Consider the following 14167-nt stretch of genomic DNA (forward strand, 5'->3'; position numbering starts at 1 on the left):
TTTCCAGGTCCTCTTAAAGAACATGACGGGGAACAAACTGAGGACAAACTTTAGCTTTAGTGCTAACACTAATACCAAGCTAGCCGGCAGTTAGCGAGCAGTTAGCCTCTGATTGTCTGAGGTTATCGCGAACAAATGAATAATTTAATTAAAATAATTTATCCAGTATTGTTGATATATGTTCCTAAGCATGTCAACTTTAGTTGAGAACAGAAAAAAGTGCAGCTTTATGTTGAATTTGTAGTAAAATTGTAGAAATGTAAAATTGTTTGGTGTTACCTTCAGTGAAGAAGAATAAAAAAGGAAGAGGGCGAAGAAACAAGAAGATAAATAAGAAAATTAAGAAGATAAGCAACAACAAGATAGTGATGATAAAAATCAGCTTATTTTATCACCAGAATACAGCATAATTAATGCTATATTTAATTTTTACATGTAGATTTTTGCTGTAGCTCCTCCATAGAGGTCATTCTAATATAAACCTGATATTTCCTGCAGCACCTGAAGGGAGCACTGACTCGGAACCCAGCAGAGGATCAGAATAATTAGTTTCTAATTAATCACCATCGATGATTCCCTACCTCTCAGTAGTGAGGTCAGGTGATCCAACAGGAAGTCCAGGTAAGGCGTCTCTGGGAGTTTGCTGCCATCTAGCGGTGAAACTTTAAAGCTGCAGCTTCTACCTGCATGGACGACGTTCCTCCTCTGACCTCCTGCTGTGGCTCTCCTGCAGATCTTCTGGTTCTGGACCAGAACTTCCATCATGGCCTCCATCAGAGAACGAGCCGCAGCGCTGCAGCTCGCGGAGAAGCTGCGCGTGAGGCCTCCAGGTGTGTCCCGGACAGGTGAGGAGGGACGAGGAGCGACAGGTGGGTGGTTTCTGGAGGGTTTCTGAAGGAAACGAAGGCCTGAGCTGTAAGTTATTATCTGTAAACTGCTAAATAAACGCGTTTAAAGATGCGCAACAGGATTTAGAAGCGATAAAAATCAGAATTCTCTCGTGGCTTCGTCAGTTTGACTCACCTGAGCTGAGGTCTACCTGTTAGATGAGCTCAGACATGGAGATTTAGTGAAGCATCAGACTGAGCGACCAACACAGGAAACTGCAGTTTTCTGCATCCTGGTGCCGTGTTTTTTTGCACCAAATTCTGCTCTTTCTGCATCAATTTAGGGTTGAAATATCTTAAATTATGCAGTTTTAATCGTGTTTTTATTGGGAAGAGACAAGTGCATGTGTTCTAAATACCTCCCAGGAAAAAAAAAACAAAAAAACAAACTTAACAAGTTTAAAATAATGAGGTTAAGGTCCTACAGGGTTATCTATGGAGTTAATTTAGCTGAGGAATCCACATGTTAAGGATTAAAACCCCACAATAGTTGTATAAAATCTACTTTACCCGACCATAACACAAAACTAGGCTGAGGTCCAACATTAACTATTAATTATTTCCATTCATCCAACTGGTATGAAACTAAAACTGTGACTCTACAATATTAAACATGAAACTCAACAAAGATTCTCTGGATCCAGAAGAAGAAAAACCTCTTTATTGTTTTAAATACAACCACGTGTGAAGATCAGAGGGTTTCCAACGTTTCTCAGCAGCTTTGCTTGAAGCTGAAAGTCTTTTCCTCTCTTTCACATTGCAGGTATTCTGAATTTTAATCAAAGAAAGTAGACACGTAGAGTCATTTTGGTGTCTTGTGGACAGTTCCAAGGGTCTCGTTGAACATTTTCCCACCAGCTTGGACGCATTTCAGAGTAATCTTGAACAATTTTCGTAATTTTGAACACATTTTGAGTATTTTTAGGCTAATTTGGGTCGTTTTAGACCAATTTTGAGCCTTTTTGAACCAACTGGGACTCATTTTGGGCCAATTTTGGCTGAGCAGTTTAAGTGATTTTTGAAACACATTTTAAGTCATTTTTTAAGGATTTTTGTTCAGCATTTATCATTTTGGAAAATAATTCTAGTCATTTTGGACAAATGTTGCATAATTGTCAACACTTTGAGTAATTCTGGATCGTTTTGGAAAAAACATTGACTCATTTTGAGCGGTTTTTAGCATTTTTTAGATTTTTTTTGACATATTTGGGGCAATTTTGGACAAATTCTAAATCATTCTAGACAATTTTGGGAGTTTTACCAGCAAGTTTGGATGCATTTTTAGCAATTTTCTACATTTTTGATTCAATTTATGCAAGTTTTTAGTCCTTTTAGGAAACTTTTGAGTCCTTTTGGGCCAATTATGGGGAAAGTTTGAGTGATTTTGGACAAATTTTGAGTCATTTAAGGAAAAATGTGTCATTTCGGACCAATTTTTGGTCATTTTGGGCACATTTTGAATAATTTTAGACATTTCACTGTGTTCTCCAAAATCAATTTTCAGCCTTTTTGAACCAGCTGGGAGTCATTTTGGGCCAATTTTGACTCAATTTCTGTTATAATGACAGCAAAGCTTTGTTTTAGTCTTTTAAAACCCTTCAAACTTAAACAAAACTACTACTTTTCCTCATGATAATACTTTATGAGGCCGAGCTCAAACAGCATTGTTCGTTATGGAGGTTAACACTGAGATCCTACGGCATTATCAGCAAAATCTGAGTCATTTCAGGCCAATATTTTGTACTTGGAGACAATTTTAAGTCATCTTGGAGCTTTGGAGTCATTCTGAGCAGTGTTTTGAGTTATTCTGAAATTTTTTTTGAGTAAGTTTAGTCAAGTACAGGGATTTTTTCTGTCATTTAGGGAAAAATTGAAACAATTCTCGACAATTTTGTGTCTTCTCAAACGAACTTTGAGCCATTTTGGACACATTTTAAGTGATTTTACATGATTTACGAGTTACTTTTTGATTATTTTATGGATGCTTTACTTATATATATAGTTTGAATGAAGGAAATAACATTAAAATCTATCTTAAGACATTCTGAGGTTCAGTGTGCAGAGGATAAAACAGGAGCGATGTGGTTGTAGTTTTCTAGTAAAATCCAGCGTACATGTCGGTAAAATTAGTTTCTCAGTTCCTGCAGCGACCATCACCAGGCCGGTCCATTCCTCTTCCTCGTCTTCTTCGTCCATGTGGAACCTCCTGATCTCCCACCTCAGATCTTCGGTGACGGTGAAACGAAGACGAGTCCATCTGAAATCTCACAGCGACTGTTTTGTGGGATCTGAAGCCGTGGACGTCCTGATGGATCACATCGGCCACATGAAGGGACTCCAAGGTGAGTTTGTGTTAGAAACTCCCTAACTGGGTTATTCAGAGAGATTTACAGGAAAATTTAAAAAAAATAAACAAGTAAGAGATAAAACAGAAGCAATAAAAACAATGCAGACTATAACAAGCTTTTATTTTGAAACTCTTGCTGGTGGTCGCCACAGTTTTTCTGTATTTTTACAGCGTTTGTATTGTAAATTAATGTTAAATTAGCATTGTAACTGATTACAGTAGAATGTGTTTTTTGACTAATTTGAGTTGTTGTGGATAAGTTAAGTTCATTTTATACCAATCTTTAAGTCACTTTGGACCATTTTTTTTAGTCATTTTGGTCCGTTTTCCAGTACTGTTAGATGAAGTTTAGGTCATTTTCGACTGTTTTTGGGCTACTCTTTGATCAATTTTAGATGCATTTATGAGGATTTAAGTCTTCTTGTGCCTTTTCTGAGTCATTTTGGACAAATTTTGAGTTGTTTTAGAACGTTTTGGGTGGTATTCATGATTTTTGAGAGTTTTTTGTTTGACAAATTTAGAACAATTTTAGACCCATTGTATGTCATTCTTGACGATTTGTGGCAGTTTTTCCAGCAAGTTTGGATGCGTTTTTTAAAACAATATTTTTATGAACAGTTTTTGCATGCAGGTATGTATATTTATGCATTGCAGTACACATTGCAAGACTTGCGCAGTTATGCAAGTATTTTTAACCATAATATGTAGAGGTTTGGATGCATTTTTAGTAATTTCTGACATTTTGAGTCATTTGGACCATTTTTTTAGTGATTTGGTCACTTTTCAACTAATGTTAGATCAATCTTAGGTCATTTTTTGATGGTTTTTGAGTAATTTTGGATCAAAGTTATTGACATTTAAGAGGATTCAAGTCTTTTTGTGCATTTTCTCAGTAGTTGTGGACAGATTTTGAGTAATTTTAGATCAATTTTATGTCATTTCGAACAATAAAAGACAAAATTTAAATAAAAAATAAAAAAATGTTAAAGATAATGTATACAATAAAAAAAAATTTGCGTAAATTAAAGTACAGGCAGTGTAGACCAGATGCTACAAAATAAAACATCCATCCATCCATTCTCTATACACCGCTTTATCCTCATTAGGGTCATGGGGGGTGCTGGAGTCTATCCCAGCTGACTCGGGTGAAGGCAGGGGACATCCTGGACAGGTCACCAGTCTGTCACAGGGCTACATATACAGACACACAATCACACTCACATTCACACCTACGGACAATTTAGAGTAACCAATTAACCTCAGCATATTTTTGGACTGTGTGAGGAAGCCGGAGTTACAAAATAAAACAGATTTATTAAAAGCAAATTAATTCTAAAAGGAAAAACAAACAGTTCCAGTTTTAATTCAGTTCTGATTTTCAGATCATCAGTGTTTCCTCACAGATTCTTCATGTCAGGTTTCAGGGCTCTGAGCTCCAGTTTTATTGTCGTTTTCTGTCATTTCTGGGTTTAATTCTGCTGTTTTCAGGGTCAGACATCTGTCGGGATAAAGTGGTTTTAGTCTGTCAGTCTCTGCTCAACTGCAGCGTCTTCGAGTCGGTCGGAGCCAAAATGTTTGGAAAAGACAAGAAGCAGGACGAGTTCCAGGACAGTAAGAACGCCCTGTACAGGTGAGACGTAAATGTAGATAAACTGTGTACAGGTGAGACGTAAATGTAGATAAACTGTGTACAGGTGAGACGTAAATGTAGATAAACTGTGTACAGGTGAGACGTAAATGTAGATAAACTGTGTACAGGTGAGATTAGAAATTAACTAAAAAAAAAAAAAAAAAAGACAAAGTCCAGACTTTACACTGGAGTTTTATTGCAATTATCAAATCACAAATGCCACACTTTGTGCTTTTTTTTTAAAATCATGATTTCTTTTTCACCTAAAAAAATTTGGACAGTAGTTTAAGTAATTTTGGATAAATTTAAGTGATTTTGAAACACATTTTAAGTCATTTTTGGGGATTTTTTTTCAGCATTTATCATTTTGGAAAATAATTCTAGTCCTTTAGGACAAATATTACGTTATTGTCAATACTTTCTGAGTCATTCTGGATCATTTTGGAAAAACATTGACTCATTTTGAGCAGTTTTTAGATTATTTTTTTTTTGGACAAATTTGGGGCAATTTTGGACAAATTCTAAATCATTCTAGACAATTTTGGGAGTTTTACCAGCAAGTTTGGATGCATTTTTAGTAATTTTGTACATTTTTGATTCAATTTATGCAAGTTTTTAGTCATTTTAGGAAAATTTTGAGTCCTTTTGGGCCTATTTGAGTGGTTTTGGACAAATTTTGAGTCATTTTGGGGAAAAATGTGTTATGTTGGGCAAATTTTTGGTCACTTTAGACCATTTTTGGTCATTTTGGACCTTTTCTTAGTCATTTTGGGCACATTTTAGGTCATTTTGGACACATTTTGAATACCATTTGTCTTTGTTCTCCAAAATGACTTGAAATTTGTTGGAAAGGAACAAAAAAAACCTCAAAAATGGTCCAAAATGACAAACCTGTGATCATGAAAGGCCAGCTGGATCATTAGCACCGTGTCAAAATCTGAACTTTATCTTATTTTCTCTCCACAGTTGCAGCTGAATATGTTCTTTTCTTGTTCTCAGGTTTGTCGGCGTTGGGTTTCCTTCAGTTGAGGAGTTAGAAAAAGGTGTTCTGGTCGACGGGATCCACAAACTGTTCAGCAGCGATTCTTCACACAGGTATCGCCTCCAGCAGCATCTAACACACATTTATCAGAGTAAAACATACAACTAGAATAAAAAAGGTCGATATTTACACAATCTGCTTGTGCTGTGCTGGATTTCCATCACTAACCTGACTTTAGCTATGTGAAGAGATGCTGCTGATGCTTTAGAGAATACTTTATATATGTGGACAAACTGTTTGACTTTTTATTTTCCATTTCAGGCAGGAAGAGCAGAAAAGCGATCCTGGAGCAGCTTCTGGTCTGATGGTGGATCAGATGGTGGAGAATCTGAGTCCCAGCAGAGTTCAGAGCGACTCGGGCTTACCTCAGTCACGTAAGGCGTATAAACACAAAACCTGCTCAGAATCCTCCAAATCAGTTTCACATCCACTGCAGGTGTCACAACTTTAGGACATATTAGTCAGTTTTTATCTTCTTTTAGAAATGATCAACAATTATTAAGAATTTTTTGGACCATTTTAATGTGATTTGAGGAATTTGTGAATCATTTTGGACACATTTTTAGTCTTTTGCAGTTTTTAAAAGAGCATATCCATCAAAAATGAGTCAAAATTACATGAAAGTTGTCCAAAATTTCCTTAAAATTGTCTTACGTTTCTAAAAATTTGGCCAAAATTACAAAAATCTGTCCACAACAATGCGTAAATGGTTCGCAGTTAAATGAAAATTGTCAAAAAAACATTTAGAAATTGTAGAAATGGCTCTAAAACATCCAGTGACTAAAATTTGCCCACATTTTTAGTCTTTGGTCTGAAAATTGAATGCAAAAATTGTCCTAAATGTCAAAGAATGTATCCATACCTTCAAAAACCCGTCCAAAATTATGCACAAATAATTAAAAACTGAATAATTGTCAAAAAATCTTCAGGAATTGTAGAAATGGCTCAAAAAAAAATGCCAAAATGACTCCAAAAGAAAGTAACATTTCATTAAAGTCGTCCACTTTTGAAGTCTTCAGACTGAGACGCCTGGATGGATTTAAACTGATCTGGTGTCAGTTTTTACCAGAACTCAGATGTGTTTCTCCTCCTAAATGTCATGGTTCTCTCTGCTGGACTGATGAAGTTCTGAGGCTCAGAAATGATGGAAAAAGTCCATTAAAAAGTGATAAATCTGGACCCTCCTCTATGGATGAAGGTAGAACTCTGATCATTGATGCAGCTGTTTCTTCTTCAGTGGTGGATGAGGTCTGGCAGGAGCAGACTCTCCTGCGTCTCCTGACTCTGGTGGATCTCCCCCTGCTGGACGGAGTCCTTCATTGCAGCTCTTCGTCTCCGTCGTCCAACCGGCTGCTCCACAGTAACCCGGACCTGATCTACAGCAGCAACCACCTGGACAGACGCATCCTCAGGGCCTTCAGAGACGCTCAGTGGGTTCAGTCTGGACGTTTATTTAGTCCTCAGTCAGTCATCAGGAGGTCTGATGTGGTGATCTATGACAGACACGATCACGTTTTACATCTAGAAGTGGTTTGGATTCAAGAAACATTCAAGCATTTTGTCTTATCAGCTGTTTAAATGATAGTAAACTGTTGTACATATTAACTATTGGCTCTGAAGAATCTCACTTTTGGGTCATTTTGGACAAATCTGGAGTCATTGTAGGAATCTTTGAGTAATTTTGGACAGTTTGGAAAAACAACTCCAGTCATTTTGGACATTTTTCATGTAAGTTTGGACATTTAATGAGTACATTTGAAGAGATTTTGAGTCATTTTACAGAAATTTACATCTTTTTGGACAACAACTGAAGTTTAAGGTTTCATAATACAACTGGACTTTCCAATAATGTTCTGTGTTTATATATCGTAGTAAATAACAATCATCAGAACCTTCTGGGAATGCGGGATTTGTCTGTAATGTTTATGAAAGAGACCATTTTGAGTCATTCTGGACAAATTTAGAGTAATTTTCATTCGTTTTGAACAAATTTTTATGGATCCCGCAGAAATTTAAGTCACTTTGGAAAACGTTTGAGTAATTTATTTTTGGTATTTGTCATTTTGAGTAAGTTTTTAAGTGGTTTTAAAGACATTTAAGCATTTTGTTTTGAGTCATTTTGGGTGAATTTTAATTCCATTTTTAGACCATTTAAAATGTTGAACTGATGGACTTCATTACCAGCCTCATAGTTTCTGTATTTAAACGATCATGTTCTGCTTTTCCTCCTTCAGGGACGATGAGTTTCTGCGTTCAGCTCTGGACTGTCTGGATTTTCTTCCTGACCAGCCGGTGGTGGAGCTGAGCAGAGAGCTGCCTCAATGTTTCCCTCCAGAAGAGGAAACCTCGGCTGGAATCAACGTCCACGATGGAGGTCAGGATGAACTCTGGACCATTTTTCTGTAATTGTGGACAGTTTGCGAGGACTTTTAGACCATTTTTTGAGTAATCTTTGACAGATTTTCAGTAATTTTTAGATATGTTTACGTCATTTTGAACATTTTTTCAATAATTTTGTCATTTTCAGTAATTGTGGACTGTTTTTGAGTAATTTTGGACCACTTCTGACTGATCTTTGACACATTTTCAGTAATTTTGGATAAATTTAAGTCATTTTGGACCATTTTTCTGTAATTGTTGATATATTTAAGTCATTTTGGACCATTTTTCTGTAATTGTTGATGTATTTAAGTCATTTTGGACCATTTTTCTGTAATTGTTGATATATTTAGGTCATTTTGGACCATTTTTCTGTAATTGTTGATATATTTAGGTCATTTTGGACCATTTTCTGTAATTGTTGATATATTTAAGTCATTTTGGACCATTTTTCTGTAATTGTTGATATATTTAAGTCATTTTGGACCATTTTTCTGTAATTGTTGATATATTTAAGTCATTTTGGACCATTTTTCTGTAATTGTTGATATATTTAGGTCATTTTGGACCATTTTTTTGTAATTGTTGATATATTTAAGTCATTTTGGACCATTTTTCTGTAATTGTTGATATATTTAGGTCATTTTGGACCATTTTTTCAGTAATTGTTGATATATTTAGGTCATTTCGGACCATTTTTTCAGTAATTGTTGATATATTTAGGTCATTTTGGACCATTTTTCTGTAATTGTTGATATATTTAGGTCATTTTAGACCATTTTTCTGTAATTGTTGATATATTTAGGTCATTTTAGACCATTTTTCTGTAATTGTTGATATATTTAAGTCATTTTGGACCATTTTTCTGTAATTGTTGATATATTTAGGTCATTTGGACCATTTTTCTGTAATTGTTGATATATTTAGGTCATTTTGGACCATTTTTCTGTAATTGTTGATATATTTAAGTCATTTTGGACCATTTTTCTGTAATTGTTGATATATTTAAGTCATTTTAGACCATTTTTCAGTAATTGTTGATGTATTTAAGTCGTTTTGGACCGTTTTTCCACAGCTCCCAGCGGTGACGATCAGGTTCGTCTGTCCCACGCTGGGTTGGTTCAGTGTAAACTTCTGCTGTATGAGACTCTGGCTAAACACTACAGTAACACTAACAGACCTCCACTGCTGCCCGACAACATGACGGACATCTACAGCACCATCATCGACCTGCTGGGTGAGCAGTCAAGTCCACTTTATTCCCCGTTTCTCTTCTGTAACTCCAGTTTAAATCGCATTAACTGACCTGAACTTCTCTCTGTTGGTTTTCCAGTGAACGCTAAGTTGGGTAAAGCTCTGGAGGCTCTCCAGCTTTGTTTGAAGCTGCTGCCCATCGGCTGCAGGGACGAACTCAGAAGACTTCTGGCGTTCATGTCTCTGGCAGCCGATCCTCAGGAGATAAAGGTGGACAAAGAGGTCAGAGCTGCTCCCTGGATCTTCTAACAGATTTTACAATCTCTCCTGGATATTTAAAGTCCTCAGTGCTGCATCATAAACACTGTTCTGCCCGTTTGGTTTCCTGCACTGAGGACGTTTGTGTCGTATCTGTAGATGGAGAACAGATTGGCCGTGAAGAAGTCTTTCTCCAGAGCGATCCTCCACAGCAAAGCTTTCTCCAAGGAGAAGGAGGACCTCATGGTGGTCTTCATGCTCAGCAACATCAACGAAATCTTTAAGGTAACCATCAGATCATCAGAGGATCTTTTCCAGTTAGAACTTCCATAAATCTGGACGATGTTCAACCAAAGTATGGTGAAAAGACGGCAAATGCTGTAATTGTCTATATTAAACAAAAGTCATCACCACTAGTCTAAAATCAGTCCAAAACCTGCCTAAGATCATTTAAAAACAGCTTAAAATCAGTCCAAAAACCAATTTGACATCAGTCCAATACCAGCTAAAAAAAACAAGCCCAAAAGCGGTTCAAAACCTGCTTAAAACCTGCCTTGATCCAATCTAAACCGGCCTATAAACGGTTCAGAACCAGCTTTCCAAAAAACACGTCTATAACCAGTATAAAACCAAGTCCAACACCACCTAAAATCATTTCAAAATCTCCCTAACAGCAGTCAAACCCAGCCTGAAAGCTGTCCAAAGTCAGTGTAAAATCTGCCAAAAACCAAACCAAAAAACGGTACTAAAACAAGTTTGAACACCACCTAAAACCAGTCCAAAGACTGCCTAGAACACATTTGAAAACAGTCGAAACCAAGTCTGAAACATTCCACAAGCCAAGTCTAACACCAGTCAAATGAAGTCCCATACAGTCCAAAAACCTGTTCCAAAAGCAGTCTAAAATCCACCAAATACAGAGTCCAAAACGAGTCCAAAATCCAGCAAAAACCGAAAGCAAGGTAAAAAACAATACAAAAAATGTCCCACAAATCAAATCTAAAGTCTAAAACCAAGTCCAACACCAGCCTAAAGTCAATATAAAACCACATACAAAAAACAGTGCAAAACCTGTCCAAAATGAAGTCAAAAATGTCTTCAGATATACAATACAATGACTTTATTATAGGGCATTTTAGTGTAAAATGATTTAATGTTTTTTCTTGTGAAAATGCCGTCAAAGACATGCAGTGAGAAGGTGAAATGGGAATTTCATTTAATCCAGAGATAATTTTCTGTCCACCAACACTTTCTCCTTTGTGTTCCAGATACCAGGAGCTCTGCACAAAGAAGTCAGCGACAAACTGGCCGTCCTGGTTCAGGGAAAACAGCCGGACGTAACGGGTAAACCACCGATTATCAGTAATAACACAACATTCAGACAGGAGATCAAACCCAGCGTCAGTTTACCTTCAAAGTGCCATATGACCGTCCAAAATGTGCAGAAATTTATCCCCATGCTTTGGCTTTACTAAACTCTTCTTAAATTACTTTTAAAAAACCAACAACTCAGAAAAGGTCCAAAATGATCAACGCTGTCCAAAAGGAGGCAAATGACTGATGACAGGTTTGTCATTTTGGACCATTCTTGAGTCAAAGTTTTTTTTTTTCCAACAAATTTTGAGTCATTTTGGAGGAGATAGACAAAAGTTTACAAGAATTATTAAATATTTGTCCAAAATTACTCTGAATTTGTCCAAAAATAGTCTAATTCTTCCCAAAATAACTCAGAAGTTTCCCCAAATGACACAAAAGTTGTCTAGAATTAGTTAAAATGTGTTCAAAATGACAAAAAAAATGTATAAACTACCTCTTCTCCCAAAATGACTCAAAATGCATCCATACCTGTTGACAAAAACTCCCCCAAATTGTCTAGAATGACTCACAATTTGTCAAAAAAACGACAAAGGCTGCCCAAATCAAGTCAACGTTTTCTCCAAAATGACTTAGAAATAATCCACAATTGCTGAAAAAATGTTGACAGTGATGCAACATTTACCCAGAATGACTCCAGATGCATCCAAACCTGCTATAATTTGTCCAAAATTAGTAAAAATTTGGATAATTACAAATAATAGCATAAAATGTCCCCAAAATATCTTGAATTTTGTCCATATTTGTTGTCTTTTTGACACTTTAAGTTTAAAAGTGATTACTCTGGAATGAATACTCCCACAATGAAGATAAAACTCTGATCATTGATGAAGTTACTGGAGATGAAGAATCTTAGCCTATGATCATAAAACCAACCGTTAAACTCAGTTCCTCCCTCGTGTTTTGTCCTCCAGGTTCTACGTTCTGTCTGCGAGTTTCCAGCAGGACTGAGGCCGAGTCGATGAAGAAAACCACCAACCAGGAGCTCTGGGTACTCCTGAACAACATCCACCTGGACACCAAGATCTCAGCCAAGAAGAAGAAACGTCTCCTGAGACAGTTCAACCAGAGTCACCCTGAGATCTTCAACCAGTACTTTGGAGAGTCTGCAGTCAGTCTGCTGTAGATCCATGGACCTCAGTCTGCCGTAGATCCGTGGACCTCAGCCTGCCGTAGATCCGTGGACCTCAGCCTGCCGTAGATCCGTGGACCTCAGCCTGCCGTAGATCCGTGGAGCTCAGCCTGCCGTAGATCCGTGGAGCTCAGCCTGCCGTAGATCCGTGGACCTCAGCCTGCCGTAGATCCGTGGACCTCAGCCTGCCGTAGATCCGTGGACCTCAGCCTGCCGTAGATCCGTGGACCTCAGCCTGCCGTAGATCCGTGGACCTCAGCCTGAAGAGCTCTGAGCTTCTGCTGATGGTTTTAGGAAAACATCTGCTCAGTTAGATTCAAGTCTACAGATGTAAAAGACGTTTTTCTGACCATCTATGTGGATGTCGTCCATTTCTAAGATACAGAATGTTTGTGCATGTGGTTTTTTTTTTTGCTTTATTGTTCTAGAAAATGAAATAAAATGCTCATAAACTCGCAGTCGTGTCTCCGTCTAATGTAGTTGGAGAAAATTTTTTTAATTTTTTTAATTTATTTACTTTTATGACAATAAAATACACTATTCAATTATGTATTATTAAATTTATGACTAATAAATATTTTTCAATTGTTAACTTCTTCATATTAAGTTAATTAAAATATTCTAAACTAATTACAGTTATTATTGAAATAAAGTATAATTAATATATATATTTAAGTGATTTTTGTTAATAAAGTTGATAATAAAATAATTTCTATTGAAATAAATATTACATTTAATTATAAATAATTTTTTTTAAATGTACTTGAACATAATTTTTTTGTTTCTCTGTAGTTCAGTTACCTCATAGACTGTATATAAAGATGGACGTAGCATCTGGCTCCAAAAATGAAGCCCACCCGGAAGTGTCAAAAACTTGCAATATCCCGCCGTCCGCTAGGGTTGGCTCCAAAAAGCTTTTTCTCCATAGACCCCAATTCATTTTTGGAAAAAATAAAATTTGATAGACTGATGTTCTACAGCTCAGGATTTTTTTCCCGTTAGTTTTCATGGTCAAAATGAGAAATCAGGTGGCCGATCTTAAAATAAATCAATACTGAATTTTAAATAAATCGTTAAAGCTGGCAGAGCCAGGGGGCGTGGCTATACTTGATAGACAGTCTTGTCTGGAATGATTGACAGCAACAGAAGCCTCTGTGGTAAAATGTGGGCGGGATAAGAGAGTCTTCAACTCTCAGTCTGGCCTGCCCATTGACTGGTCCTGCCCCCAGTTTTTTTTTTTTTTTTTTTGTCTGCCCCCAGTTGTTCTCAGGTCCAGCTTGTTTGATGACACTTTTTACGTCACTGGCTCCAAAAAATCCAAAATGGCGACCGGGAAGTAGCAAAAGTTTTATTTATTTTTTTTTCACCTTCTTTATTAAACATTGAATAGAACAAAACAATTCAACACAGAGACAAAAAAAATCAAACAGCAAAGAAAAGTATTGCCAGGGGGTCACAAACAAGAAACAGACTACAGAAAAACATTAAATACACGACACAAATGTACAGTTTAAATGGCTTTAGTGTTAGTGGAGTTCTTAATAGTTTAAATATACTGTTTGGTTTCATTTTGGAAGAAAAGAAAACAAGGGTTTTTATTTATCTGCATTTATGAATATGAAATCTAGCTAATAAAATGATAAGGTTAATTATATAATACTGTCTGCTTTTGGAAGGAATAAAAGAAGTGTAACCAAACAGTATATTTTCAAAACAAAGAGTAAAACTGTTGTCAATAGAAGTAGAAATAAAATGACAAACATCTTTCCAGAAATCATTTGAAACAGGGCAAGACCAAAATAAATGAAAATTATCTTCAGAGCATTTTGAACAGAAAGAGCAGTTAGTATCAATAGGAAGTAGCAAAATCCGGGCTTGATTTTCTCGGCGTTGAAACCAACGGGTGACGTCATGGTTAGTTCAT

The 14167-nt window shown here is 36.5% G+C and overlaps 1 protein-coding gene across 1 annotated transcript; it reads left to right on the forward strand.

Moving 5' to 3' along the window:
- Positions 1-763: 763 nt before the first annotated feature.
- Positions 764-12237, forward strand: LOC110958521 (DEP domain-containing protein 7-like). Its single transcript, XM_051952182.1, has 12 exons — positions 764-834; positions 3048-3229; positions 4723-4864; positions 5864-5959; positions 6168-6342; positions 7122-7336; positions 8141-8280; positions 9361-9522; positions 9619-9761; positions 9897-10022; positions 11006-11081; positions 12026-12237. The coding sequence occupies exons 1-12, from the start codon at positions 764-766 to the stop codon at positions 12235-12237; spliced, it is 1740 nt and encodes a 579-aa protein (XP_051808142.1).
- Positions 12238-14167: the final 1930 nt, after the last annotated feature.

The sequence above is a fragment of the Acanthochromis polyacanthus genome, chromosome 8, assembly GCF_021347895.1.
Source record: "Acanthochromis polyacanthus isolate Apoly-LR-REF ecotype Palm Island chromosome 8, KAUST_Apoly_ChrSc, whole genome shotgun sequence".
Lineage (NCBI taxonomy): Eukaryota > Metazoa > Chordata > Actinopteri > Pomacentridae > Acanthochromis > Acanthochromis polyacanthus.